Here is a 27769-nt window from a genome sequence, read left to right on the forward strand (position 1 = left end):
ATAAAATACATAAATATCGCTTAATCGTTTTGAATTTACTATTGTATGACATTACACTTGGCATACCAGATGTCAAATAACCAATAATATACAAGATTATATTTTAAACTTCATCAAAATAACAAATTCTATTCAAACCAAAAATATGAGTTTCTAAAAAGTAACAAAAAATATTATTATTTTTTTATTAAAAAAAAAAACTACCCCACTTGGCCCACTCAAGGGGCCGGAGGCCACCATCGGCTACTCCTAGAGTAACCTAGATCGGGCCTCCATGGCTGACCCAAAGTGGGTTGGGTGGACCTCAGCAGCCACTCATAAGGTTCCCCCTAAGGGGTGGCCAGTTCCGTGGGTGACCCACAAGGGTCTAGAAACACCAAGAAGATCAGGTCGCGTGAATTACGTGGTTTGGTAATTCACTGCGTCCATGAGAACCTTGACTTGGCGAAAAGCACAAGAAAAAAAAAAAAAAAAAAAAGGGTTCTTGATCATAAGATATGAAGAATTGATGAGTGGATCGTTTGCTGAATTGATGGGTCAATTGTTGGGTGATTTCCCCAGTAGTCGAGGTAATTAACTGAGTGGACTGTTTGCTGCACTTTTATTATGTCGTCCCAGTAAATTAAAGATCACCCACCCATTGGTTTATGATTTTGTACCCCCTTATCAGGAACTTTTCTAATTTTTTATGTGCGACTGGTTTAGTACCCCTCTTTTCAACTGGAACGCTTTGTATTCTCATTGACTATAGTTATATTATTATCACGAGTTCTCCTATACTATTTAAAAATATATAATTTTTATTTTTATTTTTATATTTTATATTTCATATTTTATGATAAAAAAAATAAAATCATATATATTTAAATAATATGCGAGACTTATATCTAAAATTTTTCTATTATCACGTACTTCAATTATCTCATGCCTATATTCTACGTGCTTGCACTGATCATGAAACTGTTATATAACTATATGTTTCTCAAAATGGTAATCAGCTGCAAGTTTCAGGGGCAGCGCCTTGGGCTGAGAACGTACGTACTGACTTCCGGGACCAAAAAATGATTGGAATACGAAAATAAAGATATTGATGGGTGGATAATGGATTTAGGATTTTCCCAAAAAAAAAAGATATTTTAGCCTTTCAGGTCTACGAACACAAGTAAGACAGGATTCGATCGAGAAGATGAGTAATGGAGAAGAAAAAAAAATCAAGCTTTCAAGGTCTCTAGGGCTGCAAAGTGGCTTGTCTCAACTTCTGGACCGGCAGAGCCCCTGAAGAGCAAAATGGCAAGGCTGCTTATGCAAAAATAGATGAAGCAGCCAGAGCAATGGGTCACAAACGAAACAAAATCTGTCCCGACAATGCATTGCCACCCAGGTCCATATGCCCCATCAAATTCCTGCAAAATGACAATCCCAATCAATAATCCAGAAGACTAGTCATTCCAATGTTTCACTTTTGCATAGATGCATGGACCTTTTGGGAAGTTGCATCCTTGATTCATTCGTTTGGCCATTAAGTATGAACCGATCATGCCTTCATGTTCATAAGTGTAGCGATTTTGAGGCAAGTAAAAAGCTGGCCTTTGGGGTACCTCATTTAAATTTTGACTAGGTTTTTGTTACATATACAGGCTAAGGTGCTAGGCAAGATTCCGTGCAATTCCATCGTTTTAATTAACATGTTGAAGTCTTAAAAAGGTGATACTGTACCTTTTTTATGAGGCGGGCAATCTCTGTGGCATCGGTGACATCGAAAAAGTCGAGCGCTTTTGCTGCTAGATCAAGGGCATCCTGCTGCATGGTTTGGAGCATATCAGTCTCTCCAATAACTGCTTTTCCTTCTAGCATATTGGTTAATACAGTAGAAAGAAGAAAATTAATTACTTCTCTAAGACAGTACTCGGACCTGGTGGTGGTACTCTTCGCAGTAAAGCGACAGAAGCAAATTTTGAGACTGGATTTGTGGATGAGGGTAAGATGGCATGCACGGAGTGGTGGAGATTATATCGAGCATGGAAAGAAAGGGCCGGTGCTAATGAGCCAGCCACGCGCGCATATTCTTTCCAAAAAAGCAAAAGGGTTAACCACGTATTTCGATCCTTTGTTTGTGGTCATCAAAGTATGCTGTGGAATTGGCTCTACCTTAGCTTGCCACCGTTATGGTCAGCAGCACATGGAGTAGATGTGCAGGGGAGGAGGGCTTGCTAGTCGCTAGACTCGAGACACGAAAATTAACCGCGAATTTTCTGGTCCTGCTTTATTCTGGACACTTCATTCTTTCTTTGTGGCTTATGATCAGTAAGATTTTGCCAAGTGTCTCGGCAAGATATGATTGAACCGTAATAATTTGTCAACTTCTGTTGTTGTCTGTTTTGGTCGAGACAATGGGTGAGAGTATGCGACTCATTCATGGCCTTTAGTACTCGAAATTTCCAGATTCTGCGACACCACACGATGGTTTCATGTTTGTTAATACGTACAAGACTTGATTAATAAGAAGAATCTTGGTAAGCAACACCAAAAAGGACTTGATGGGGACACACCGATTTGTAGAGATTAAACAGTAGTATTAGTAGTAGTTGTACTTATAAATAGCAGGAGCTGTACATTGTCTCAAATTCACCTACTGGCCCAAGAAAAATTGGGTGACTATATATCATGTATACCTTCGGTTTCAGAAATGATATTTGAATTTCATCTTTTATTTTTGAAATCAAAAGCCCTCTCATTTCCACTCTGTGTTTCTTTCTTTCCGTTTTATTTGGTGTATGGGAAAACCTGCAGGCTACTTGTCTGAATAAACACCAAGGTTGTACTCACTATCATTGTCCAACAAAGAACAACAACTTTGGCAGGCCACCATTAAGGGAGCTTGGATCTTCTAGCGACCTAAAAGTCCGTGAATTTTATCTCCATCACATACATAACGACTCTTATGGGCATCCTTACCTTTTCCGGCTCATTGTGCTATTTAAGATTTATTGCTCAGCTTCTACATGAGTTAGTAGGGGTTCTTGTAATCTTCTATATAGCATAGCACCTTGTGTCTCTGAACACTGATACTTGCAAACACGTCAGCCAAATTGTGCACCTAACAAGCAAGCTTTTTCAAGAACTTGAATCACTAAAAGTCTAAAAATAGATTCTGAAATTGAGAGAATGTACATATAGTGGTCTTCAAAATGGTTAAAGTCTTCAAGATATGGGAGAAAAATAACGCTTGGCTGAAATTCTTTGGATGCTTTTCAAAGTATACCATGTCAAATTGTGCTGTCTATTCTTCTCTGGAAGATATCAATCACCAAGTAACAACAGATATTCATCTGGTGGCGTAGTTCGCAATCAAACAGCTACTTCAAAAGCTGAGAGAGAGAGAAGTTTTAATTTTTGAAAAGAAAAAGAAAAAGAAAAGACAGGATTATTATTATTTTCTTATTTTTCATTATTATTTAATATTTTATTATTATTTTATTATTATTATTTATAAAATATTTGAGAATACCTTCAAACGTAACGAAAGGTCAGTCTGTTTGTTGGGCCTTGTCATACATATTTGGGCCACATTGAAGCCCATATGAATAAATGGCCTGAGGATGCATCGCGCATTCACGCATACGCGTCAAATGACAAGAAGGGGGACGAGAAGCTAGCAAAGTCTGAGCAGCAATACGTAAATATGTTGTTACCAAGTAATTGAAAGAATGAATAACCGCGTTCAGTATAATTTCAAATTCCATAGAAATCCAATCCTTATGAAGTACCATGGTCCATGTATGGGCGGCTATTATGACGTAGACTAGTTTATTACGCTAGTAGAGGCAATACTCTGTTCTTGGCCAGAAAGCTGGAGGGCAACGAAACACTGCTTTGTTCAAGATGTCATGAAGTGCGCATCAGCTTTCATTTGGAATTTTCATAATGTTAGGTACTGTCATGTAAGTAGGGTAAGTTTGACATTTTTTTTTTTTTTTAAATAGTGAGGTTTATTATTAAAAATTAATTAATTTTATATAAAATTTATATTTATTTACTTTTTTTAAAAAAAAATTATACAATATATAATTATAAATATCATATCTCAATAAATGGGTGCATTGAGGAGACGTTTGGATTCGAAGATAACTTGAGATGAATTATGAATAATAATAAGATGAGTTGTTAATAATAGTGAGATTTGTGAGTTAAAGTTACTGAATAGTAATAAATAGTAGTGAAATAAATTGAGATAAACTGAGATGAATTACGAATTCAAACGTCTCCTAAGTACTTTTTCTATTGTTGTCACCCATTACATTCCAAAAATAGCTGGCAATAATATCAACCATCGGCATTAGTTAAAAGGAAATAATTAGAGTGTTCGAAATTTAATATATATATATATATATATGATTTGTTTAAAAAATAAAAATCTCCATTGTATCACTATCATGAATATCTATCACACACAACGTGCCCGTTGGGTGGCCGTGCCACCCCATTGACGTTAAAGCCAACCTTCCAAGATTTTCTTTATTATTTACGGGCGAAGATTCCTTGTCAAGCTCTCTACTCTTCCACGTAAAATGCGGTGGCGACTGCTGATCCTCACTGACATCGATCCAACCCACCCCAGACAAACAACGTGGCACCGACACTTCCGTGTCGGCAACGCAAAGCTACCAAACCGAACCAAATCACAACACCTTGTCCTGTCCCGCAGACAAATTAAGCAAATGCCCAAAAAAAAACTTCCAAAACCTCAAATTAAAACCTTCGCAGCACCTTCTTAGCCACTTTTCTCTCCCAACCACCACCAGTCCATTTTTTTTTCACATATTCCCTAATATTACGGTTCCTCAATTCCTCTCGAACCTTACCTCTCCACATTTCTATCTCTGATATACGCAACACATTCTTTTGAATAAGAGTTATCTCTATCTTCCCTTTTGTTATCTTATTCACCGCCACAGCCACAGCCACCTCCACCGCCACCGTTTGTCAACTAGGCGACGAGACGACACAAAATGCCGCGTCGTTTCTTCGCCTGCTTCGGCAGAGAAAGCGCTTCTAAGACGTCGTCTGGGGAACGGAACAACGCGACGGCGGACGTATCGGCGGAGGAGCAGCGGCATGGCGGGCCGGTGCTGGTGGAACTGTTCTCGTCGCAGGGCTGTGCCACGTCGCCCGAGGCTGAGCTGGTGATGTCTAGGCTGGGTAGGGGGGACTTCGACGGGCCGGACCTGCCGCCCGTGGTGGTTCTGGGCTTCCACGTGGACTACTGGGACTATATGGGCTGGAAGGACCCGTTTGGGTCCAGCCAGTGGACCGTAAGGCAAAAGGCCTACGTGGAGGCCCTCAAGCTTGACACCATGTTCACGCCCCAGGTGGTGGTCCAGGGTAGAGCCCAATGTATTGCCAATGATGAGAATGCTCTGTTGGCCGCCATCAAGGACGCACCCAGATTCCCTGCCCCAACGTTCCAGGTTGGTACTATAGATCTTTTATTGTTTTTATTTATTTATTTTGGGATTCAAAAAATATGAATCCAAATTTTGTGGAATTGGGTTGGAGTTATGATTTATTTATGTGATTTGTGTGCGTGCCAGTATGTTGTATTTTAGGTGGGCTAGGAATCATTTCTCCAAGATCGCACTTACATTTATCAAAAACATTTGGTAGAACACACGCAATTCATTATATTATCTTCTAGGAACGTATTATACTTCACGGAAAATACATAGATGGAAATAGTTATGAGAGTCAGATGGTTAAGCTGAGTTCGTTGTCAACATGTCAGATGGAAGACTTGTGGAACAAAGAGTTTACCAGCTGTGGTATATGTTGTAGGGTGGTGCGCAATTATAGGTAGGCCGGTGGGGTTTCAAGTTAGAAGTGCAGGCTCTGCATCGTGATGTTGAACTTGAACTTGAACTGAACATATTTCACTTTGTTTTTTTTTCTGGTAGATCTGAAAGAAATGTAGACACTAGGCCACCATGATTGTTGCGCAATACCAAAGTTGGAAAGCGACTTCCTCACCTAATGAGTGGAAGCCACCTGTTAACAATCATCTATAAATGATATTATGACTGCATTGACGCTTTCATTTGCTACCCTTGTCGAGCTAGATAGCTTGTTGAGTGAGTTGATAGTAGATGGCTTCAAGATAAATTATGATTATATGAACTGCTTATATTGACTTAAATCTACTTGGCTGCACAACAACAAAATATACATTCTTGATAAATACATGTTGGAGTTCTTTCGCCTCCAATCCCGTATGGAATAATGAATAACCATCTTTTTATGTGTGAAACTTTGATCACTCTGCACGATTTAATTGCAATAGGCAACCTTCCGAAGTCCGACGACGGACTCCTTGCAAGTCTCCCTAACAGGAGCTCTAAGGAGCAAAGTGGATAATCGTGGTGCCAATGTCATGGTGGCATTGTACGAAAGTGGGTTGGTGACTGACTGTCCCAAGGGGGAGAACAAAGGGCGGGTTCTATCCAATGATTTCGTTGTTAGAAAGCTTGAAAAGCTCTGCACCGTCAAAGACATTTCTGCCAAGAAGACTGTATCAGGAACTGTTAGTTTCTCCCTATGGCAAGGATTCAATGGCAGCAAATGTGGGGTCGTGGTCTTTGTTCAAGATAGCTCTCATCAAATTTTTGGTTCCCAGAACTTTCAGTTGCCCGATAACATATGATGAGACACAATAGCTCTGTCTGTTCTTTACCATAAATCATATTCACAGCATGAAGTTTAGGCCAGGCTGGATTGGATACAGGTGATTCTATGGGAAAGAGAAACAGAGGATGAATCCCGCCTGTCCTATGCGGGTTTCTGAGAAGCTCCCGAGAATGTACCTCTCTCCCTCTTTCTCACTCCACAAGTCACCGGGACCTAATTGCAGGCAATAATGTACAGGATATGTTCTGTTTTAGAGGGTATTGTTTTTCTTTGTCCGTCTTTCCAAGTACTGGTTGGATTTTATATGTAGGAGATAAAGAGAGGGAGAGAGTTGCATTGCTATATAATTCTTCTTTTTATATTTGTAGTTGAATTCCTGCGTATTGCATTCTGTGGGTGGGGGAGTGGTGTGGTGAGCAACTTTAATTGCTATGTTTGTATTTTGTTAAATTTTTCTTTGAGTAATCGTAAACTCTTTTATTCAATGTCCTGTGCTTGGTTGTAGACACTTCCTAATGATATGCATATGAAGGCCAGCAACTAAATCAACAACTGAAAGCCACAGGCAAAAACGTAGCAGCCCCTAGTGGAGAAGAGAGGCTTGCCTTCTTGTCCAGTCCTATATAATGGCATGATATATAGCCCCCCATTCAAATTAGAGACAAAGTTCGCACCCTCTTGTGAATTATTACCATCAAAACGATGACTCAAGCACAAGATATCCAACAAAATGCATAAGATACCAAATTACATTCCGTGGAAACCGATAGTTTATCAATAACAATGTAGACTACAAGAAACAAAGACTAAAAGCCTGACATAAACTGGGCAGCCTAGCCACAAAGATTTACATGCACTTATTCTTCATACAAAGCAAAATCCAATATCTACCAGTAGAAGGCCAAGTCCAAAATCAGGAATCTTTACCCTCATACTGCTCATCTGGAGGTTGGTCATGACATAATGTGTTGTTTCTCTCTACATAAAGCACTGGACTTGCCAACTACTCCGCATCTTCCCACAACAGATTACCACCTAATGAGTGATGGGTGAATTGATATTCATTCTCCTGGCAAAAGAGTTGCACCAGGAGAAAAATTGCACGCTATGCCGACTCTATTGCTTCAACCTGTTGTCGAGCCAGATATTTCTCCCTCCGCTCTTTCTGAAATACGCAAGTGTTAACAGCTATAAAACAAGGAAAGGAAGAGGAGAGTTTTGGGATAAAAATTACATCAGAAAATACATGAAACCCATACCCATTCATCTATTACTAGCCCTTCTCCCACAACCCTAGGTCCTGTATCTACAGGAGGTTTCTTGCGTGTTTCCAGTGCAGCCTCAGCTTCGGCTAGTTGACGCTTCAGTTTATCCAAAGCCTATGAAGTAGGGGAAAAAACTCACATAATGACACTTGTTAACAAAAGACCCAGCGGTAATTAAAAACTGTCAGAAATTCAACTTACAGGACTAGGACGCTCCATGTCTAAAAAGACAACCCGCAAAATTCGCTCAACCGTTGCTTGATCCTTTTGTTCATCAAACTGTGAGAAAAGGTTCAATAACAAATATTGGGTCAGCACTGGCAAATATCCCACAAACCAAAAACACACAAGGGGCGGTGGGCTGGGGAAGTTAGAGCAACATGTGCATCAGTTTTGGAATGGATTATTTTAGCACTACAAACATATTTACCGCAGTTGTTTAGCTTAAAACTGTGAAGCGGTTAGAGTCATTAGACCCCACCACTTCTACATTTATTTCAAAATGAAAATGTAAAGCGTAAACGTCTCAATTTCCCATAGACAAGCAATAAACATTGTGCATCACAAAGGGTCATGAAACAAAACATAAATGCAGAAAAAAAAAAACAAAATCACAAATACAACTATACAAGAACTGAATTAGCAGTGCCATCCTTGAAAAACATCTGATACAGCACAAATGAACCTCAATTATTGGCTTTTTTTGTTCTTATCACAAGCAAAAATAACTTTAAATATTTGAGCCTTGTCAACTACTAACTAATGTTAAAAAAAAAAAAAAAAAAACCTCCCTAGCACTACTGTCTTGAAAAGTATCATGGCCATTAGTACTCTTGAAAGATAAATGCAGAATAAGCTATCAATCAACACTTATGCTCAACACAAGTTACAAGACTTGAGCATAAATTCCGCTGAAATATATGAGTACTGATTCTCCAACCTAGCCAATTTACACATTGATTTCCTTATTTGCTTTTGTTTCTCATCCATCAAAATAAAATGAGTTTCAAACTCACAGAGTAGCATGGATAAACTAGCATATTGGTACAAAGGCTATAGAACTTACCAGCTCAGGTACATACTCCATTCCTGCTTTCACCTTCAGACTCATGATCTTGAACTTAATCTTACTCTTCTGGTCCAATTGTTTTTCATTGTTCTCAGTATGCTCCACAAACTTGAACACTGACCATTCAATCATGACAGAGAAAAGGGGAGAGGGGATGGAGGGAGAGAATTAGAGAGATCGTACGTTGGAAAGAGCAAACAAACACAGCAAAACGCAAGTCGAATCCCACTTCCCCTAACAATAAAAATTTGAAATGGAACATCCTAAACACAAGAGTAATACCAGTTGCAATAATACTTTCTCCGGGAGCAAGGATACCACCAGGAGGGCGCATATAACAGCTCTTTGGTGCTGTAGTTTGAAACTGAAGCAGGACAAACAAACCCTTAGATTTTTCTCGTAAATTATTGTAAGCACAGATAAAAGGTATTTTTTTTAAAAAAACATTAGCTGTCTCAAACTCCCGTATAAATTAAAACAGTGGTCAATTATGCTCGGGCCTACAACAACTAACACGGACTTTTCAGAATGCTATAAACTAGCAGTGAATCAGGAAACAACGTTAAAAGAGAGAAGCATAGAGAAGATATCAATACCTTGAAAGCAACATGAGACCTGCTTGTGTTCTTCAACCTGATCGCGCTCTTAACCTGTTTACCAGGCTCATCTTCGCGATACACACAACGCAATGTAAGGCAATGAGAACAAAACTAATCTCGAATTTGAAAGATAAAAGGATGTGCAAATGTGTGCGCGAACATAACACATAAACTCGATGGCTTCTCATGTAATCATCCAATCAGAGTTCCACTGGGCTAAACAGAAGCTAAGGGCGGTGCCTGATTGACATCTAGAAAGCACTTTTCATCTTTTCATGTCGCTCATTTTTTTTATATCGCTCAAAATTCCAAAACCTTGAAAAAGTCAATTTTGGAAAAGTACTTTTTTTTAGCTTTACCGTAAAGATCTCACCTTAAAAAGGTAATGAAAAAAAATTGAAGTTGCAGGCATTTTTTAGAAAAGGCGAGCAAAGGACGCACAGAGATGCTTAAAGAAACCTCCGATAAGGAAAACGAAACGCTTATCATCTAATTGAGCAGACCATGAAACAGAAAGTTCTTCGAAATTGATCAAAAGGTCAAAGCAAAGAGCTCGAACAAAACGACGACGTACTTGGGAAGTAGAGGTTGTTGGTGGGGTCGAGCCGGAGCCTACGCCGAGGAGGGAGCAGCGATCGGGCCACAGACGACACAGTTTTGGAGGACGGCTTCGAATTGGGCCCCGCTACGTGTCGGTTGCTTAGGCTCCCGTGGTTACTATGCGTAAGGTTCTGCGTAGAGGAGGAAGACGACGACGTATTTCCCGATTGCCAAAACGGGCAGAGTCTGAAAAGCTTAACGTCGGACTGCGACCTGTGGTGGTCTGCGAGGGCCATCGTATCGCCGGAACTTGAGACGCGGCGCGCTGCTATTGGGTCAGCTAGGTCCGTCCGTCGGTGCGATTGCCTACGTGCCGATCGGAGAATTTAAAGATGATGATGCTACTCCAGATTGCAATATTGTGGGACTTGGAACTTGGAAGTCATTAAGTTAGTTATTAGAAGGCGAATAATTGTCATAACTCCATTTTATTGAGACCTGGATTGCACAGACAGCGTGCTGAACGACGCGGTGAAATTACCCACTCTCGCACAGGCGCGTCGGATCCACTTCCAGTGGAATTATCATCTATATTGTGTAAGCTGTAACGTGGTGTCACGTGAGAGCCAGAGAGCGTGAAAGACATTGCAAAGGGAATTTAGTTTACTTAGTTCGGAGTAGATAGAGTTGGTCGAAGATGTAACGGCATTCTTTTCGGAAGGGGGAGAGGCCATGATGGTTTTTAGAGATTTTTAGGTAAGGAGTGATTGATTGTACGTGGATTTATAATGGCAGCTGTGTATTTGGATCTTTTCGAGTTTTGGTTGGGAATTTAATTTGGTGAATTATGATGTTTCCTGTGTGAATCAGTTCATCTGAAACGAATTGACGCTTTGGATTTTTTTTTTAAATTTTTTTTAAAAGACTGCCTGTCAGTAAATATTAGGGGAAAATGCCCCAATCTAGAGTCTTAAGATTGAGTTTGGACGTTGAAGTAAGTTGAATTGAGTTGAGTTGAGATGATAAAATATTGTTAGAATATTATTTTTTAATATTATTATTATTTTAAGATTTGAAAAAATTAAATTATTTATTATATTTTGTATTGAAATTTAAAAAAATTGTAATAATGAGTTGAGATAGGTTAATGATCCAAATGTTCAACACTTCAACTTGCGAAAATAGAAAGCAAAACTCTTCAAAATATATATATATATATATATATATGCAATTCCTAATTTCCTAATCAAATTTGAGGTTTACAGTTTTGAATCACAAATAAAATGGTGAATACAAAAGGCCACACGCTTGCTAATGAGTGGGGCCGATTGAATAAGCTCCTCCGTTGACATTTCGATGAAGGAAATTAGCGTCAACTTGAAATATAACGAGTCATACAATTATAAAAAAAAATTATAAAAAAATTTTATAAATAAAATCAGTTAAATCTATTTTATAATAAAAATAATTTCATAATTTATAAATCAAATCAAATCACATTAATTTATAAAATTATTTTTATATAATTAATTTCCTACATAAAATGACAATACCTTGTTTATTTTATTTATTCAAAAATCGGAAAAATTGAAAATAAATAAAGAAGGGAAAAAAGAAGGGAAAAAGTAAAAAGACTTGAGCATAATCCTCATGTAGTGGACTAATCTGGCAAAAATATATAAATCTTTCCAACAGATCTCTCCATAATCTATACTCAATGGTTACAAAAAATAAAAAGACTTAATTGGGTCCCCAGTAAACGATGTGAAAGAGGTTCTCAGCCTTCTGTTCTTTCCTTCCCCTCTTCTTCTTCTCATCAGGGCTCTGTGGCTGAGTCCCAGTCCCAGCACTGCGCCACATATTGTTTCCCTTATTGCCTACAGATTCTGCCACAGCATTTCTATTCTGCTGCATGTTCTTCAATGCCATCTCAAATTTGCAGACCTTCCCATTACCACCCATCTTCTTTTTTGTCTTTCTATCTTGGAAATTCGCAGAGAGGTAAAGAATGATATGAAAGCTGGTTTAAGGTAGTGCTTGAAAATTGATGACTTTCAGCAGAGGTTCAGTTATCAAGTAAAGATTGACAGGTTGGTCCATAAATATATACTGAGCATTGGGCAAGCAATAAAGTGGGCTGGCTGGAAATGAAGTACTTTATCTAGAGTTTTCTGGGAAAGTGGTTTCGCGAGAATCTGGGGTTAAAGTGGTTGGATTTCTCACAGCTCCCAGATTTTGTGACACTGGTTTCTCAAATCCCATGGGTGATTTGCTTGGTTTTGTAATTAATTAATTGAAGCACGTGATGAAGAGGCTGTTGGTTTGGTAATCGGTATTTCTAAACCTAAACGCGGTTATTGACTCGTGAACGAAAGGGAAAAAAGAAAATGAGACGTGTCGATTAGTTTCGCTGTCTGTTCGAAATATCAGAAATGTCCTCAAACTTTATAGGTTAATATAGAAGTGAGAGACTAGTATTTTATAAAATTAAATTTATAAATTGATATGATTTTATATGATACGTTAAATATTTTTTATAATAAAAATAGTTTTATCATTTAATTTATCACATCAATTTTGTATATTTATTTTTAGAGTAATGCTATATACTGTTATAGAGTATGTAAGTATCATGTAGTCGTTTTGAAAAAGAGTAAGATTTACTATTAAAAAATTAATTTTTTTTTTCATATAAATCTCGTATATATTCAATTTTTTCAAAGTGATTGTGCGTGCGCACTCACGACTGCAACTATTATTTCTCTTATTTTTATAAAATTTTTTATAATTAAAATATTTCTCTATATTAAATTGGAGATATAACATTGGGTCTTTTTTTTTTATTATTTGGATGGAAACATATTCTTTTCATTAATGAACCGAAATTACAAATGTGACTTATACATGGAAAATTCAGACTATAAGTCAAACTACGCATCAACTTTGGAGTTTCTCCACACACAAATTCATTTGTGGCAAACATTGTCTTAACTTCTAAAAACTCTCTCCTAACAGAGAAAGCACTCTGTAAAAACAGAATTTCACAATCCCCTCTATCCTCTCAATGAGGAAGAGTACGGAACACTGCTATGGACATTAAATCTAGTAGTCTATTTCTATTATATTACTAACTAAAATAACAAAACTACAGATAAAAACACATAACTAACTACAAAGCTACAAGCACTGGCGTGAGCCCGGACGTCACGCCTACCGCAAGCATCGGCAAATCGAGCCACGACGACATGAACACCCAGGTCACGCACGGACACACAGCCTCCATTGCGCAGGCAGCACCTACGCACGAGCACTGGTCGTATGACCACCGGCCGTAACATCGTCCGCCTCTCTCGAACAGCTCTTGCCCCAGATTGCATTCGATCCAAACTTAAAACCTCACTCGGGTCAAAATGAACCAACTAAACAACAAAACAGAAAACAAAAACTGAACAACAAAAATGAATGAACAGTACACATAGCGTCGGTAGTGGCGCGTGCAGTACACTGGTCACTCTAAGAGGAAAGTCGACAGTCAATCTTGGAAGTCCCGGAGTCTAGGAATCTGGAGAATCTGAGCGTGGCATCGGCAGAAGGCTCCCCGATGGCGCGTGATGGACACGCGCAAACAAGATTCAGAAACTTCCTCCCGCGCGTGCGGGCTACGCTCCACTCCAATGGATGCCGAATTCAATGGTGTTAAAGATCGACGGCTGGGCATCATCCCGGTGGGGCGCGTGTTGACAAGCAACGGCTGGAAAGACCCGAACGGTAATCCTCCTTTATTAGGCCTAAAAAACACAAAAAAAAAATTTAAAAAAAAAAAAAAAACACAAATAATAAGAGAAGGGAGCGAAGGAAAGAGATGAGGGGGGGGGGGGGGCGAGGGGGGGAGGAGCTAAGCTCGCTCCTCCTTTCGCTAACTCTTAGTCTGGGAGGGTTTTGAGAGAAGGATTTTGAGAGCGATTGCGTTATTTTTTTAGGGTTTTGAGAGAGAGATTTTGAAAGAGAGTTTCTTTATTATTCTGTCTGTCACATTGGGTCTTTGATATATTTAAGGGTGATATATACATTATTTATAACCAGCATCTAATATTATATGATGCACAGAATCAATCACTCCTTAAATTGTTGTGAAAAAATTAAATCCGAAAATCATAAAATCATAAAATCTATACGGAATATGCAAGTGAGCGTAACTTTATGTTGTACGATGAAGGGATGTAGTTCTGAGAGTACGGCTGTTTTTAAGGTTATCATCTACGTTGGGATGATGTGCTCTGCTTTTCTTCGATATTGCAGCGATTACTGAGATAAGATGGATGATAGGACCTTAAATACTGGGATAACCATTACTGAATCGCTGGCATATTCCGTATAGAGAAGCATTACTGAGTTAATTAGTGATAATTAATATGCTTACTTCTCTATTATTATCTATCTATTTTTTAAATTTATTTTAAATTTTTTTATCTTTTTATTATTTTTTAAGTATTTTTTTAATATTTTTAATTATTAAAAAAATTTAAAAAAATATATAAATTTATTAATAATCATTTTCTTAATAATTAAATAAAATTAAAAATTAAAATAAAAAATCAAATATAAAAAAAAGTAATAAATTAATAATAATCATATCATTATTGATTGAGTTAACCATCGTAGCATTATACCGTCGTGAAATTATTGGCAACTTCACCTTGATCTTCAATTTTATGTTATAATACTTCTAAATAAAATTAAGCTAAACGGCTTTAAAAGTGAAAGAGCGTTAAAGTTAAGGATGGAGAGAACAATTTGCTAGAAACGTACCATTAGCATTTTCATATCCATTCAAAAATTGGAACAATATTTACAAGAATTGGAGCGTGGGGGGAGATCAATTAGGACCCCAACAGCTCAAGTACATGACTTTTCTCAAAGACTCTTCGGACTTGTCATGATTTTTCACTTTACTGCTGGATATAGCAGAGGAAGACTGAGAGGAGAGTGTCTTGGCCTGAGAATAGGATCTGATATTGTTCTTGGCATGCTGTTGAAGTGATCTTAGAGGCTGGTTCCATCTGCAAATCCCTTGGTCTTTCAAGGCCTCCACTGCTCCAATACTTGCTGCCACCATCCAACCTCTTATTGCTGCACTCATTGCTTTCTTTCTTACTGAGACAAAATTGGAATTGGGAAGTGTTGTAGATGTAAAAGGGTTTGTGTATTGATATTTGATGGTGTTAGATTTGAGGAAGCTGTCTTTCTTATATAAAAGAGTGTGTGGAAAGAGATGGGTGAGCGTTGCAAAACTAGTGGCGGTGTTACGCCTGCTGTTTGGGAGAGAAGTGAGAGCCCCTGGTGTTTGGGGTTCGAATTTTTCCAAAACCACTTCCTTTGCCATTTCCTTTGAACCTGGACGCTACAGAGTTAATAATAAAATAAAAGGGGTCATTCATTCAGTTTTAAGGAGTCTTCCGAGTACTTGAGTCTTGTATTTTGCTTAGAAACTAGAATCAGTCAAATCAGCTCTATATATATTATATCCATGTCAAATAATTTTTTCAAATAAAAAAGAAAACTGGTGAAAGGTCCGCCCTTGGTAGTCAATAGTGGCGTGGCCACCCTTGCATGGTGGCTGCGACATGCGGGGGACTCCGGAAATAACACGTCTCCTTGTGGGGGATTTATGTGCCCCATATTTTTAATATATTATATATATTTATTTTAATAATTTCATATTTGAATTAAAACTCTGAATAATTAAAATAAATATACTATTTATTGGAAAACGAATACTTACATTCTTTGATGGAAGGAACTAATATTTAGAAAGTTGTAGATAAGGGTCTTGGCCTATTTATATATAAAGGCTTATAATTCTCCATCAGTTACATACATTAACGTAAATAAAGATAGGTTGATGACTCTATCTAATACTCTCTATATAGAAATTTGTGAGGGTTTGCAATTCAAAAATAATCGGTTATTTCGAATACTTGATCAACAATGACCAAAGATAAGTGCTCTAACGATTCTTTTATTATTAGATTTTCTCTAAAATCTTACAAGTCCCCACCTTTTTTATTTTTATTTTAAGTGAGAAAATAGTAAATGTCTCATTATACTTAAAAGAGCCTATCGAGAAATGAACAGGAATAAATAGTGTCTTTGTTTCACACTTTTATCTTCTACTTCTATCCCTCGTATTCAATCTTTTCTCTTTTGTCTCGTATTCTCTTTCTTCTGCTCTCCCTCATTCACTCTCTATTACACCTCTGTCGACCCCCTGTGGATTCTCCAGATCGACACCAATCTTGCTTACGATTCCCCAAATCTCACCGCCAATCACTCCCAGATATCACAAAGATTTTTTAGATAATTAAAAATGGAAAACAAATTAAATAAATTGCCGAGAAATTTGGGAGATAGATACGGAAAGAATTGGGACCTGCAGAGAAATCCAGCGAGTTGCAGAAAAATCATACTTCTTCATTTCAGATAAGATGGAAATATCATAAGAGAAGGTACGAGGAAGATGCACAATGTTTGATGGGGTTGTAATTCCCTCTAATCATTTAATTTCCTCCGTATGAACAACGGTCAAACTCAGAAATCCATATACAAACATGAAAAACCGGGAAATGTATAAAAGCAAATATATAGCATCATCTATCTTACTGATGATAAAGAGATAATTAAAACGCTGAAAAGACCATAGCCGTTTGTACATGAATGTACAAAAATGACAACAACAAAAAAAGGCAAAAAAAAAGAACAAACTATTATTTACATATAATCTAGAAGGAAATAAACAAAGTATTTCAATTAAGTTGGTGATCACTCAAAATACGGAGAACACCAAGATTTTCTTCCATTCATCATCTTTATCAAACCGAAATCAAAGGGAGAGGAAGAGAGGGGGCTACGAGCTTCGGCCTGTTGCAGGGAGAGAGAGAGAGAGAGAGAGAGAGAGAGAGAGAGAGAGAGTGGTTTGTAGGGAGGAGATCGACGTGAGGAAGGTCGGTAGTGATTGGGCTTGGTGGTGGCGTGGTAACTGCGGCCGGTGGCATTGGGAGGAGCCGAGGAGAAGAGAGAGAGAGAGAGAGAAGTTGGGGTTTGGAGCTTTAAATCCAATCCTTCACCTTGAATCTCTATAATTGATCAAACAGTAAAGGTTAAAATAATGAAAATAAACTAACTTAAAATAAATAATTAAAATATAAATTCAACTTTAATTTATAAAATACTAATATTTCTTTATTAAATAACTGATAGAGTTTTGCTAAATATTTTTAAAAGGATAAAACCATATAAATAATTAGAATTTTTAACATAATTTAAATCCCATAATATTCTTAATTAACTAAAATCATTTAGATAAAATGATTTTCTACCATTATAATATTTTTCGGGTTTCCAAAATAGAAGTGACTTACTTTAAAGATGAAAATAATGTGAGGGCAACATAGAAATAAAAGACTAAATTTTTTCAGTGCTCGGCCATCGAGTAGTATGGTTAAATTCTACAATTCATATATTTTGCTAAGAAAACTATTACTAGAATATCTAAAATTTTTTAATTTTCATATTACTCATATTACTATAACGTGTTGGTTATCATTATGATGCTTGTTAAAATTTATTTTTCTACAATTCATTAAACTATTGACTAATTAATTTTATTTCAAAAATCATATTATTTTTACATTTTATAGATATTAATCATCTCTAATTTTTTTTCTCCTAACTAGGAAAACGTGCAATGCACGTGGTTCCACAACTAGTATTAAAAAGAGCATAAACAAAGACGTGCTGGTTTGAATACAAAGTTGGGATAAAGTAGGTGCCAACCCTCTGGATTTCCTTTTTCTCTGTTTAATTTATCGGGCAAAGATACAATAAAGATAGAATAAACAAAGAAAATAAACTGCTTGTCGGGTTTCGATCTACCCAAGTGTGGATTCTTAATATCTTACTTGGATTTTTTTTCTTTTTTCTTTTTTCTTTTTTGTTACTCTTTTAATCAGTGGTCTGTTAAAATAAACTCAAGAATACAAGAGGAGAAGACCATTTTCAGTACACATAATATAGAAAGATATTCTTAAAAAATAAAACTTTTTTAATTACTTTCATCTGCAAGGGCTCTCTCTCTCTCTCTCTCTCTCTCTCTCAATTTTCTGTTCTATACTGAAAAATAAATGCTAATGTGATGTGGGGGTGTGGAGATGAACAGTTGGTAGGTAATGCATCTCGTCCTTCAACTGTTGGTAGGTACATCGCCGATCAATGTTTGCTGAGTTTTGAAATTCCGGCTCTGTTAACTAAAGTCAAGATGTTGTATTTGATTACAAGGGAATTGGGCACCCGATCCATAACAAAATGATACATTTGAATTTCTTCAAACCCAGAATTGAAAAAACCAAACTCTTCGTTACAAAACGCAGTCTTTATAGCCTATCTTGCTTCATTAAGGCCAGTGGTCTGTCTCTGCAGAAAGTTCACCAGATTGATCAGGAAATGTTTTTCATATGATCTTTTCCTGACATCTTCAGAAATATAACCGAATTGAAGGAGCGGACACTCGCGAAGGAAAACCCAATTTCACCATCAAGAGCGAAAAATAATGGGAGGCAAACTTTGTGAAATGCATAAAGAATTTCGGCAATTATGTTTTGGGCTCAAGTTGTAGGGAGATAAACCCATAAAAGTGACAATAAAGGGAAGCAAAGAGAATACAAGCTCTCATGAAACAAGAAATCATTTCTTGGAGGATAGAGGATTACATCTTCATAGAATAATATACTAAAATCTGATTGTGCTGGGACCCCAGCAGCTCAAGTCCATGACTTTTCTCACTGACTCCTCCTTAGATCGCTTCATCTGATTAGAAATAGCAGAAGAAGTCTGAGAAGAGAGTTTCTTGGCTTGATAGTAGGATCTGATGTTGTTCTTGGCATGCTGCTGCATTGACCTTATGACAAAGTTCCATCTGCAAACTCCTTGGTCTTTCAGGGTCTCCACAGCTGCTATGCTTGCTGCCACTACCCAAGCTCTGCAAGCTGAACTCATTTTTGTTTGATCTTTTGGTTGAGAGTTTTTTTCGTTTCTTTGTATTTGTGAAAAAGAGAGATCTGAGCTTTTTGATTTTGATGGAGGTGTTGCAGAATGGTGGTCTTTCTTATATAGGTAGGTCAGGTTAAAATCTTCGAAACCGTAAACTTGGCAGGCAATAAAACCACAGGTAGTCGCTCCAATTGTATTTGGAAAGTGGCCCTGTTTGTTGGCAAAACCGCGTGCTTAGCTTCCCGGTGAGCCTAGCTTTAGTGATTCGGACGCGGAAGTCCCGGATGTATTGCTATTATTAAAGTAGAACTGCTGTAGTTTGAAATAGATACTATAATTTATAAATTGGCATAATTTTATAATTATTTATATAAGATTTATTTATAATTAAAATATTTATGTTTTTAAAAACACTTGCACAAAGAGAGAATGAAAAACTTGAACACGAAATGGAGAGTTATCAGTTGGATTTATATATTTTGAAAAATTCTTTGCGGCTATTCAACACATAATAAATCTTATATATATATTTTTAAAACGGGGGTCAACTGAAGAATTTCCATCGGTATTGAATAGATTCCATAATATTTAATATTGTTTGAATGAGTTTGTTAAATAATAATAAATATTTGATAAAATATATAAGGATCATTTTAAGTATTTATCTATTTTTCATTGTTTACGTTAACAAAACCGTTACATGTACAAAAGTGTTTCAAAGGGGTCACATAAGACGGTCTTGCCCAGGACTTATAAAAAATACAAGGTGCTAAAATTAAGAAAAGTGTTTCAACGAAATTTCCTATTAGTCAATACAATGGTCGTATCAACGGCTGAAGGGTTGCTATCATGTCCATCTGAAACTAGAAGTCGTTTCGATATCATATTTTTTTTGACAAAAATTATAAAAATCTCTAGGGAGAGACTTTTATAAGATTTTGTAAATCTATGGAAAGTAAATTTATTTGGAGTGAGTACATTTTTTAGATATATTTTTATTATAGATTGAAAAAAGTGAATCCATCCATTGAAACGGAGATAATTTATCAAGCTTTTGCGATTGTTTCCTACTAAATGATTATTAACGTTTGGTGAAGGTGCATTAGCTTGTTTGAATGCCTGTGTGCTGATTCTGTGTGCTTCCACTTTCGATCGACACTTTTTTGGCAATGAACACTTGGTTTCGGTGGCTGTAAAATGGGGGCGGGGCCCGCAGCTGTGAAAGACACAGTGAGAGAGAAGTCTCCATGAACTTGCACGAACTCCTCAAGTCAATGCAAGAGGGTGGTACATCGGCAATAAATTCAGGTGCGCTGGAGTATTTTCACTTTTCCCAGATTTATCCATTATATGCATGTAAAAAGATTTCAAATTCTACAATTTCTACTAGTAAAGTGAACTAGTGAAGGGAAAAAAAAAAAAAACTGTTTACAGAACGTACACTGCCATCAGAATATCGGTATGGGGCTGCGGTACAAGTAATTGGACCACGGCAACTACAACTAACTCAGAAGCAATAAAAATTTGAAGGCCGATGAAGGAGGAGGAAAGGCAGGATTTATTTGCAAAAGACGAATGGGTCAGATCTTTTAATGTACTTAGCTGAGATGAGCTACATCAAACTCATCGGGAAATTTAAAAGTATCGGCTGCACCTAACTTCTTTCGTTCTTCAAAATCTTCCATGGTTTCTTCAATACTACTGTCCTCTCCTTCCTCATAGTGACTGACAGGTGAGGAGGGGTCGTATATACTTTTAGATCGGCAATGTGGTGTTGCAAGCATGCTAACTTGACCAAAGTGAGAGATTTCTACCACCACTGTGTCATCATCAACCGGTAAGGGTTGTTTCCATGGCTCCCCATCTAGCCTCATGAATGTATGGTCAGCTGCACCCTTATGGAACTCGAAACGGATTCTATTTGCCTACATAACACAGAACAATCGAGCATAAAACTTAAGAGAGAAATTTAGTGGGAATTGGATTTGTCTGAACAAAAGAACAGGAGAATAAGAGAATGAATGCAATGTCACCTTGATATTCAAGTTACTCCATTTCATACCTGTGCAAGACGAGTCCCATGGCCACTCGGAGAGAGCAAAACAAGCCCATGCCAAGCATTTCTAAAACCGACAATCTCAATTTGGCCGTCATCAACATATGGAGGAGTGAGGTCCCTCTGCAAATTTATCCAGAAATAGCAGTTTTTTATATGTGTGCCAGTGAGAAATATTTCTTCAAATTTACTGCTGTTTTTTGGGACAGCCTCTGTTTAGTAAGTAGCTTAGTCATGGATATAATAAGATAAAAAAGAACTAACATCATGCAATTTCTTCTTATTTGGTGTTCCCCAAGGATTAAGTCCTCCAGAAAAACTGGGCAAGTTGAGGCAAACAATAGACCGGATGCTGCAAATCACAGAGAGTGAATTAGAATTGTGAAGTAAAATAATTCATCAGGTGTTGAGTGAAATTATGGAAAGCAACAGATAAGAAGCATACTTTGGACAAACTAAAATTTTGTGAACATGGCAATTCTCTAAGAAAGCAAATATAAAGACTTTTTTTTTGATCGGTAAGAAAGCAAATATAAAGACTTCTCACTGGGGTTGCAGTGAAACAGAACTTGGTGCATGAATTCTATGAAGTTACAACACGGTGAAAGTACAGACGAGGTTAACTTTGTTGAAAATTACAAAAACACACATGTTGGATACAAGAGAGTGAAAAAAGGAAATTTAGTATATCACCTGCGAGGTATGCAAAGATCCTCCCATTCACCTTGTTTCATGATTTTAACCTTTGTCAGCTGTGCTATGTTCCTGTGAGAAAAATAATAAAATTTTCAAGAAATATAAGCCTTCACTCATGTGATGTCATGCAACTTCCAATCACCTCCACGAATACTCACCGTGAAGAAGGATGAAATAGTGAAGCACAAAACCATCCTTGAGTGCATCCAAGTTTCAAATAGGTACTCTGGTCCACCCCAAAAAATAAAAGGAATAGAAATAATTAGTGGCTCTTTTCCTAAATAAATAAATATCAAAATAATCATCCATTTCTAAAATCTAGAAGAAGATGCAGCTGGTACAGACATGTCACCAAGGGTGGTCCAAGACACCAAAATTAAGTCATGGACAAACGTTATTTTGTCTATGCAGCAAAAGTTTGGAAAAAAAAGAAACATGGCATGCTTTATTTATTTCTGGCCCGCCTATATGCTTCTATGTAATTAAGGTCCAATTACAAGTGATTGCTAATAGCATACTAAAGAATAATACCTGATTAGCTAACTGGTTTTTAAATTTCTCAGGGTGTAACTTTCTCTCAGAGTGAAAGGCATATGATACTTGAGCATCCATTCCTGAACACAAAAATAAACGTATCGGTGAGGAACTAGGCAGTGCCATTAATAGTTTGGAGGCATAGAAATGTGAAAATTTATTGGACATTTATCCTTTTCAGTTGTTTCATCCCAAGTATTATAGATATAAAAACCATTTACAATGAAGCGAAATGACGAATAACAACAGTATTCTATCTCCCAAGGTTGGTTGTGTATGTTATACACTAACCAGATTGTCATGACTACCCTTTTTCTTGTTGTTCTAAGCAATGACTAATAACCTCTGACATAGTGTACAAGATCTTTTTAAGCTCTATATAAACAGCCGTAGAAGAAATTTGCACTGCCAACAAAACAATCAGAAAACTATATTTTAGACTTTGTATGATATTATATGCTTGAGGAAAATTTGCTTAATTTGGTCATCTTTTTCATTAGTTCTGTGTTCTTTAATTTTCCTGAGCTGCGATGCTAGGTGTTTATAAAATTGTACTTTGTTGACACAAGCCTCTGAAAGATTATGAGAAACTAATACACATTCTTAAATTTCTTACCCATGCTGAAGTAGTTCCAGAATCCCCCTCGAAATGTGTGGTAACCCTCCTGAGAACAGTAAACAAATTTCCTACTCAGCATGCAAGTCGACACCAAATCCAAATAGAGCAAAATTTAGAACAAGGGAAATCATGGAACAGTAAAGAAAGATTGTTCAAGTTCCCAGATTGACGATAAACTCTATGTGTAGTTTAAGTTGTAAATGTTACCCAATACTGATACCTGGAGTTGAACCGTACACAAGGGTATCTATAGTAGAATGGTCTGGTACTATCTTGTACATGAGAGCCCAAGCATTTCATTTAAATATGTAATTAATTAAATGTCTTTTAGAACTTTGAAGGTCGCATTGTAAGAGATTCAGAATGCAGGATAACCATAATCCCCAACCGGATGATACATCTAATATGAAATTAACATAGGTCCGATTGAAAATCAAATTACATGATATTTAGAGTGCCAAATCTCTACTGACAAGATACAGCTATGATGGATTTTGCAAGCACTAGCAGCCCACTCGTCCCATCAACTTGCATATAAATAAATAAGATGCATGCACCATGCCTAAGTTTCAAACAAAACATCATCTGATAGATTATATACTAGCTGAGAGTTCAAGCCCTTCAGTATGAAATGTAAAAGAAGTCATGTCTAAATTAGAATTTGTACATATTGATTTCATGCTAAACGTTGTTATCACAGTTCTCTTCAGTCAATAAATGCACCATCCAAACAAGATAATCAAGGCAAAACTACAGAGATCTCCTTTTTGTACTGACACTCACGGCCATCCCCTTGAAGCTTTGATGATACAGACAAATCTCTAGTAAATTTTATTAATTGAAAAAAACTTTAGATCGTTTTTTCTATAGTTCAAAGGAAATAATAGTTAGGAAGATAAGGTTATTAATTACAGCCCTCAGTAGTAATATTGTTACCAGTAAGGGAGGTCAGAATGCCTTCACTTTTCCACAAGAGAGGCCAGTCTTAATTTCAGAAATCTCAAGTGAGCCTATGTGATGTATTAAAGATCAATAGTGGAAAGATAAAAATGAATGCAGAGGCGACCTAACTTGCATTCTTAAATCACATGAGAAAATTACTAAGAAGGAGAAATATATAAGGCCCGTTGTATCCCCTTTAAGCTCAAGTGTCGGCATCATCGTTGCTGTAATTGCCGATTCTATCACGCTTTCCAGCATGAAGGTCATCTTTTCCTCTATGTATTTTTTTCTTCTTTGTACTTACCAGTAATAATATTATCTAGAAAAATTTAGGAACAGAGATTCCAACCTTGATCAGATGGTAAGTTAGTGTTGTGCAAATCTGCATTTCTTCTTGGTATACACACATAGAATAACTACTGAAAAAAAGAGAAGATTTACCATATTCAGTTTATCTGTCTGTGATACTCGATGAAATGCATGCAAAGAATGCGGTAATTCAAGAGGTGCAATAGGGTCACATGCTCCTCCTTTTGGAGCCTTCATCCTCATGATGATATGCCAGCTGAAAAGTATAAAAATAACACAGGGACCGAAAAAAGTTTCAAGCTGACAGAATGCCCGCTTTATTATGTCAAAAAGCTTGAAGTAAAAGGACATGTTACCTGTCAATTTTCATTTCCTTTGCCGTCTTTACTTGGTTCAAGAATGATTCCACAGAATGCTGATCTGTGCCTGGATTTTTCTTTCCCTGTAAATTACCATCATGTCATGCAAAACTTCTAAGCTCAACAAGCTTTGAATGGTGACCGCAAATATGAATCATTATTCTCAAGATGCAGATAACTGATACAAATCCATATTAGATTTGTTTTATAGGTATCTGTATGACACCAAGTTTTCTTCTATGACCAACATCAATTGTAGCTAGGGTTATAGGCAAGAAAATTCAGGTCGTTAATAGCAGTTCGTGATCTATAAATGGGTCAGTCTATCAGGGAAAACATAAATTACACGAGGAAATTAAACCACAAAAAACCATCATTATATTGACATTCAAACGTTTCCTTTATACAAGATCAATAAACATTATGTCTTACCCAGCCAAAAGAAAATGGTAGGTTGTTTCCGGTTCCCAATGGGACTGTTGCAATGGGGGGAGGCTGTGGTAGTTTGAGATCGCATACTACTCCAAGCAGCCAGCTGGCAGTCCCATCTCCACCAGCAACCTAATGATAAATGCGTATAATAGAAACAAAAGAAAAGAAATCAAGATTAGGATATGATTATTTGGAAGGACTTGTGCATTTATGCATGGAAACTGGGAAAGAAATAACACGAGCCATACTTGAAAGGAAACTCACAATTATTTTCAACCTCTTTTGGATTTCAGCTGCCAAATAATCTTTACTGCACTTACGAGCTTCTAGGGTGAGGTAGAGCTGGTGTAGTACCTTATCAGGAGCCATTTCTCCCAAATCAAAAACCTGAAAAATCAGACACCCAATGTCAGTCCCATTAGTGGCTTGAAATTTTTATAACCTTGACCGCATATCCTATTATTAAGATTTCTTTCACCAAGAATCTAACTTGTGGTTGAGTAACAGAATTACCTGGTTTTTATTTAGGAGAGCACGATATGTAACAAGAAGTTCCCCTCCCAGCTGGCCTCCGCTTTTGGAATTAATGAAGACTATCACAGGACAAGTAGGTATATAGGAAGCGTTGCTAACCTCTGACCCAGGTACAAGTATGTAATCAGGAATGTAGAAGTCCTTCAAAGTTTTATCAGATATTGTGTCCTCCATTACCGCTTCCAAACTGCAGATTAAACAGGACAATCCAATTTAAAGATTAGTAACTACCAATCCATTTGTAATTTAATTAAAAAAAATGTTGATGCAATTTAGAGTAGCAATTATTCTTTAGCAACAGGTCCTAATGCAAACAGCAAGTATACCCTTGATCAGATTCCTGCCTTGGGCAACTAACCGACTACCTTAAAAAATGGGCACCAAAAGTGCTAGATGCTTATCATCATACGTATGTTACTGTTGACACAGTCTGTTTAGTTCAGCGTTTTTTAAACCCTTTATTTTCACCTGTAGTGGTGGGAGGGGGCGAAGAAAAGGATTTTAATCAAATGAAATAAGAAAATGTATGACTCTAAAACCTAACCTTAAACACAAACTTGTATAGTTTATGATGCAGTTTTCAATGTTAGATTTAAACTGTAAATACATTTAAAAGATAAGCTTTAGACTTCAACCAACATAGTTGAAAGATGTGCATTGCAAACTAACGGTGCAGATTCAAATGTGGATCAATTCATGGACGAACCAAATCGTGTCCTTGATGAATAATATAGTCAAACAACTCGTATTTGATAAGCCAACGAGCAAAACTCTACATTATCTATGCGATGAAGAAAGCACAAAATAATCAAATCGCCTATTCACTACTCCATCCATATCACACATGTTCTACTTTGCGGACCTGATCTTCATAAGACCAGGAATAAAACACAAATGATGAAAAACATGGAGATATGGCTGCCACCATCCCACACAATTATTTTTTGAAGAAAAAAGGGAGTAGCGGATGGTAAAAACAGAGTACAAGACTATGGAGGGTCTTTGCCGTTGTGGAACGTGGAACGAATTGAGGATACTCTCGAGTGGGAATGTGATTTACATGAGAAGCATTGCGGCTCTTTATGCCACAATCCCACACATAGCAAGAAAACTACGAAGGTAACCCCTAATATATCTGGAATCGATTTGAGAAGCCAGTGACAACTCACGCAAACGGCTCCCCGAACGGAACCCAATCCTGTACAAGAATTCGATTTCCCATCTACGTTCCGTCAAACGAACAGAAAATAAAATTTCAAGACAACTTACAAAAAATGAAAAAAAAAAAAAGAATGACCAGACAAACAAACAATTTCCCGGAACCTCTTTTGCGTGCGATTTGCTTGAATTTCGTTCCCGGCAACCAAACAGGTCGTTTAGTTAGTAATTCAAAGGAGGCGGAAAACATGGTCGAAAAAGGTAGTAAGAATTGAAAGAAGAAGATCCTTTACCTGTAGAGATATACTCACGAGACGAAAAGAGAAGGAGAGATTCGATTCAAAGCGATGAAAACAGAGCACGGAATCGGAAGGGATCACATATATTTATACATGTAAAAGTCTGAATATTCTTTGTTTCAATTTGGCTATATATTGACGCGGCGGTTTGAGAAAAAAGGTGGGAAAGAGAGAGCAGAAGGAAGGTGCTCATCGCCTGGCTCTTTAGCCTTGAGAGTAGGGTACGACGAGCGAGGGAATTGGCCTTTTGCGTTGTGTTTATGCGTGACTCTGTTTCCGCGGGATTCGTTTGGGGAGAGAGATTTTTAATTTACGTTGGTTTTTGCGCCTAAACAAATGAGCAGAATTGGTACAGTACAGGAGCGCTGCGCCGCTGCATAAATTAACATTTTGGAAATTGGAAAGGGCGATTGGCGCCCGTAAGCTTTTACAATAAAAAAAATCTATTCATCATTCTAATTTTTATTATTTTTATATTATTTTATAATATGATATTAAATAATAAATTTATAAATAAAATATAATAAATAATCTTCAATCATCTAATAATGTATTGTTATATGATAAAAAATAATAAAAATTATGATGATAAATAATATTACTCTTTACCATATACATACTAAGGTGGAAGAGTG

The 27769-nt window shown here is 37.0% G+C and overlaps 6 protein-coding genes across 7 annotated transcripts; 1 reads left to right on the forward strand and 5 right to left on the reverse strand.

Moving 5' to 3' along the window:
- Positions 1–1075: 1075 nt before the first annotated feature.
- LOC109013623 (dynein light chain LC6, flagellar outer arm) lies at positions 1076–2212 on the reverse strand. 2 transcript variants are annotated; one of them, XM_018995771.2, is made up of 3 exons: positions 1913–2212; positions 1717–1800; positions 1076–1403 (listed from the first exon to the last, which is right to left on the reverse strand). In XM_018995771.2, exons 1-3 carry the CDS (start codon positions 2018–2020, stop codon positions 1212–1214), a joined length of 384 nt encoding a protein of 127 aa, XP_018851316.1. In that variant the 5' UTR covers positions 2021–2212; the 3' UTR covers positions 1076–1211. The 2 variants fall into 2 exon arrangements, with proteins under 2 accessions (XP_018851316.1, XP_018851323.1); XM_018995778.2 differs by having other exon boundaries at positions 1079–1403; positions 1717–2212.
- Positions 2213–4642: 2430 nt separating this feature from the next.
- On the forward strand, positions 4643–7163 carry LOC109013993. The gene is made up of 2 exons (XM_018996289.2): positions 4643–5468; positions 6335–7163. Exons 1-2 carry the CDS (start codon positions 5010–5012, stop codon positions 6692–6694), a joined length of 819 nt encoding a protein of 272 aa, XP_018851834.1. The 5' UTR covers positions 4643–5009; the 3' UTR covers positions 6695–7163.
- Positions 7164–7333: 170 nt separating this feature from the next.
- On the reverse strand, positions 7334–10721 carry LOC109014001 (vesicle-associated protein 4-1-like). Its single transcript, XM_018996301.2, has 7 exons — positions 10186–10721; positions 9609–9679; positions 9295–9376; positions 9010–9128; positions 8145–8222; positions 7938–8057; positions 7334–7843 (listed from the first exon to the last, which is right to left on the reverse strand). The coding sequence occupies exons 1-7, from the start codon at positions 10445–10447 to the stop codon at positions 7784–7786; spliced, it is 792 nt and encodes a 263-aa protein (XP_018851846.1). The 5' UTR covers positions 10448–10721; the 3' UTR covers positions 7334–7783.
- A 4226-nt stretch (positions 10722–14947) lies between these two features.
- On the reverse strand, positions 14948–15410 carry LOC109013639. Its single transcript, XM_018995788.2, has one exon. The coding sequence runs from the start codon at positions 15289–15291 to the stop codon at positions 15028–15030; it is 264 nt and encodes an 87-aa protein (XP_018851333.1). The 5' UTR covers positions 15292–15410; the 3' UTR covers positions 14948–15027.
- Positions 15411–18873: 3463 nt separating this feature from the next.
- Positions 18874–19334, reverse strand: LOC109014010. Its single transcript, XM_018996313.2, has one exon. The coding sequence runs from the start codon at positions 19200–19202 to the stop codon at positions 18936–18938; it is 267 nt and encodes an 88-aa protein (XP_018851858.1). The 5' UTR covers positions 19203–19334; the 3' UTR covers positions 18874–18935.
- Positions 19335–20515: 1181 nt separating this feature from the next.
- LOC109014019 (diacylglycerol kinase 5-like) lies at positions 20516–27439 on the reverse strand. The gene is made up of 13 exons (XM_018996324.2): positions 27129–27439; positions 25657–25864; positions 25408–25530; positions 25144–25272; positions 24709–24794; positions 24485–24608; positions 23099–23147; positions 22480–22562; positions 22107–22174; positions 21946–22017; positions 21517–21604; positions 21259–21375; positions 20516–21121 (listed from the first exon to the last, which is right to left on the reverse strand). The coding sequence occupies exons 2-13, from the start codon at positions 25849–25851 to the stop codon at positions 20795–20797; spliced, it is 1461 nt and encodes a 486-aa protein (XP_018851869.1). The 5' UTR covers positions 25852–25864; positions 27129–27439; the 3' UTR covers positions 20516–20794.
- Positions 27440–27769: the final 330 nt, after the last annotated feature.

Source organism: Juglans regia, chromosome 2 (genome assembly GCF_001411555.2).
Source record: "Juglans regia cultivar Chandler chromosome 2, Walnut 2.0, whole genome shotgun sequence".
In the NCBI taxonomy this organism is placed as follows: Eukaryota; Viridiplantae; Streptophyta; class Magnoliopsida; order Fagales; family Juglandaceae; genus Juglans; species Juglans regia.

What these genes read in the sequence shown, in the direction of transcription:
- LOC109013623 (XM_018995771.2), bottom strand. Translation starts at nt 2,020, where the DNA reads ATGCTCGATATAATCTCCACCACTCCGTGCATGCCATCTTACCCTCAT. An exon ending in GCGAAGAGTACCACCACCAG is followed by an intron (nt 1,801 to 1,912) that starts GTCCGAGTACTG and finishes CAAACCATGCAG; the next exon opens with CAGGATGCCCTTGATCTAGC. An exon ending in TTGCCCGCCTCATAAAAAAG is followed by an intron (nt 1,404 to 1,716) that starts GTACAGTATCAC and finishes GTCATTTTGCAG; the next exon opens with GAATTTGATGGGGCATATGG.
- LOC109013993 (XM_018996289.2), top strand. Translation starts at nt 5,010, where the DNA reads ATGCCGCGTCGTTTCTTCGCCTGCTTCGGCAGAGAAAGCGCTTCTAAG. An exon ending in TCCCTGCCCCAACGTTCCAG is followed by an intron (nt 5,469 to 6,334) that starts GTTGGTACTATA and finishes TAATTGCAATAG; the next exon opens with GCAACCTTCCGAAGTCCGAC.
- LOC109014001 (XM_018996301.2), bottom strand. Translation starts at nt 10,447, where the DNA reads ATGGCCCTCGCAGACCACCACAGGTCGCAGTCCGACGTTAAGCTTTTC. An exon ending in GGTCTCATGTTGCTTTCAAG is followed by an intron (nt 9,377 to 9,608) that starts GTATTGATATCT and finishes GTCCTGCTTCAG; the next exon opens with TTTCAAACTACAGCACCAAA. An exon ending in AGAAAGTATTATTGCAACTG is followed by an intron (nt 9,129 to 9,294) that starts GTATTACTCTTG and finishes TTGAATGGTCAG; the next exon opens with TGTTCAAGTTTGTGGAGCAT.
- LOC109013639 (XM_018995788.2), bottom strand. Translation starts at nt 15,291, where the DNA reads ATGAGTGCAGCAATAAGAGGTTGGATGGTGGCAGCAAGTATTGGAGCA.
- LOC109014010 (XM_018996313.2), bottom strand. Translation starts at nt 19,202, where the DNA reads ATGAGTTCAGCTTGCAGAGCTTGGGTAGTGGCAGCAAGCATAGCAGCT.
- LOC109014019 (XM_018996324.2), bottom strand. Translation starts at nt 25,851, where the DNA reads ATGGAGGACACAATATCTGATAAAACTTTGAAGGACTTCTACATTCCT. An exon ending in CTCTCCTAAATAAAAACCAG is followed by an intron (nt 25,531 to 25,656) that starts GTAATTCTGTTA and finishes CTGATTTTTCAG; the next exon opens with GTTTTTGATTTGGGAGAAAT. An exon ending in AGACAGATAAACTGAATATG is followed by an intron (nt 23,148 to 24,484) that starts GTAAATCTTCTC and finishes TACTGTTCTCAG; the next exon opens with GAGGGTTACCACACATTTCG.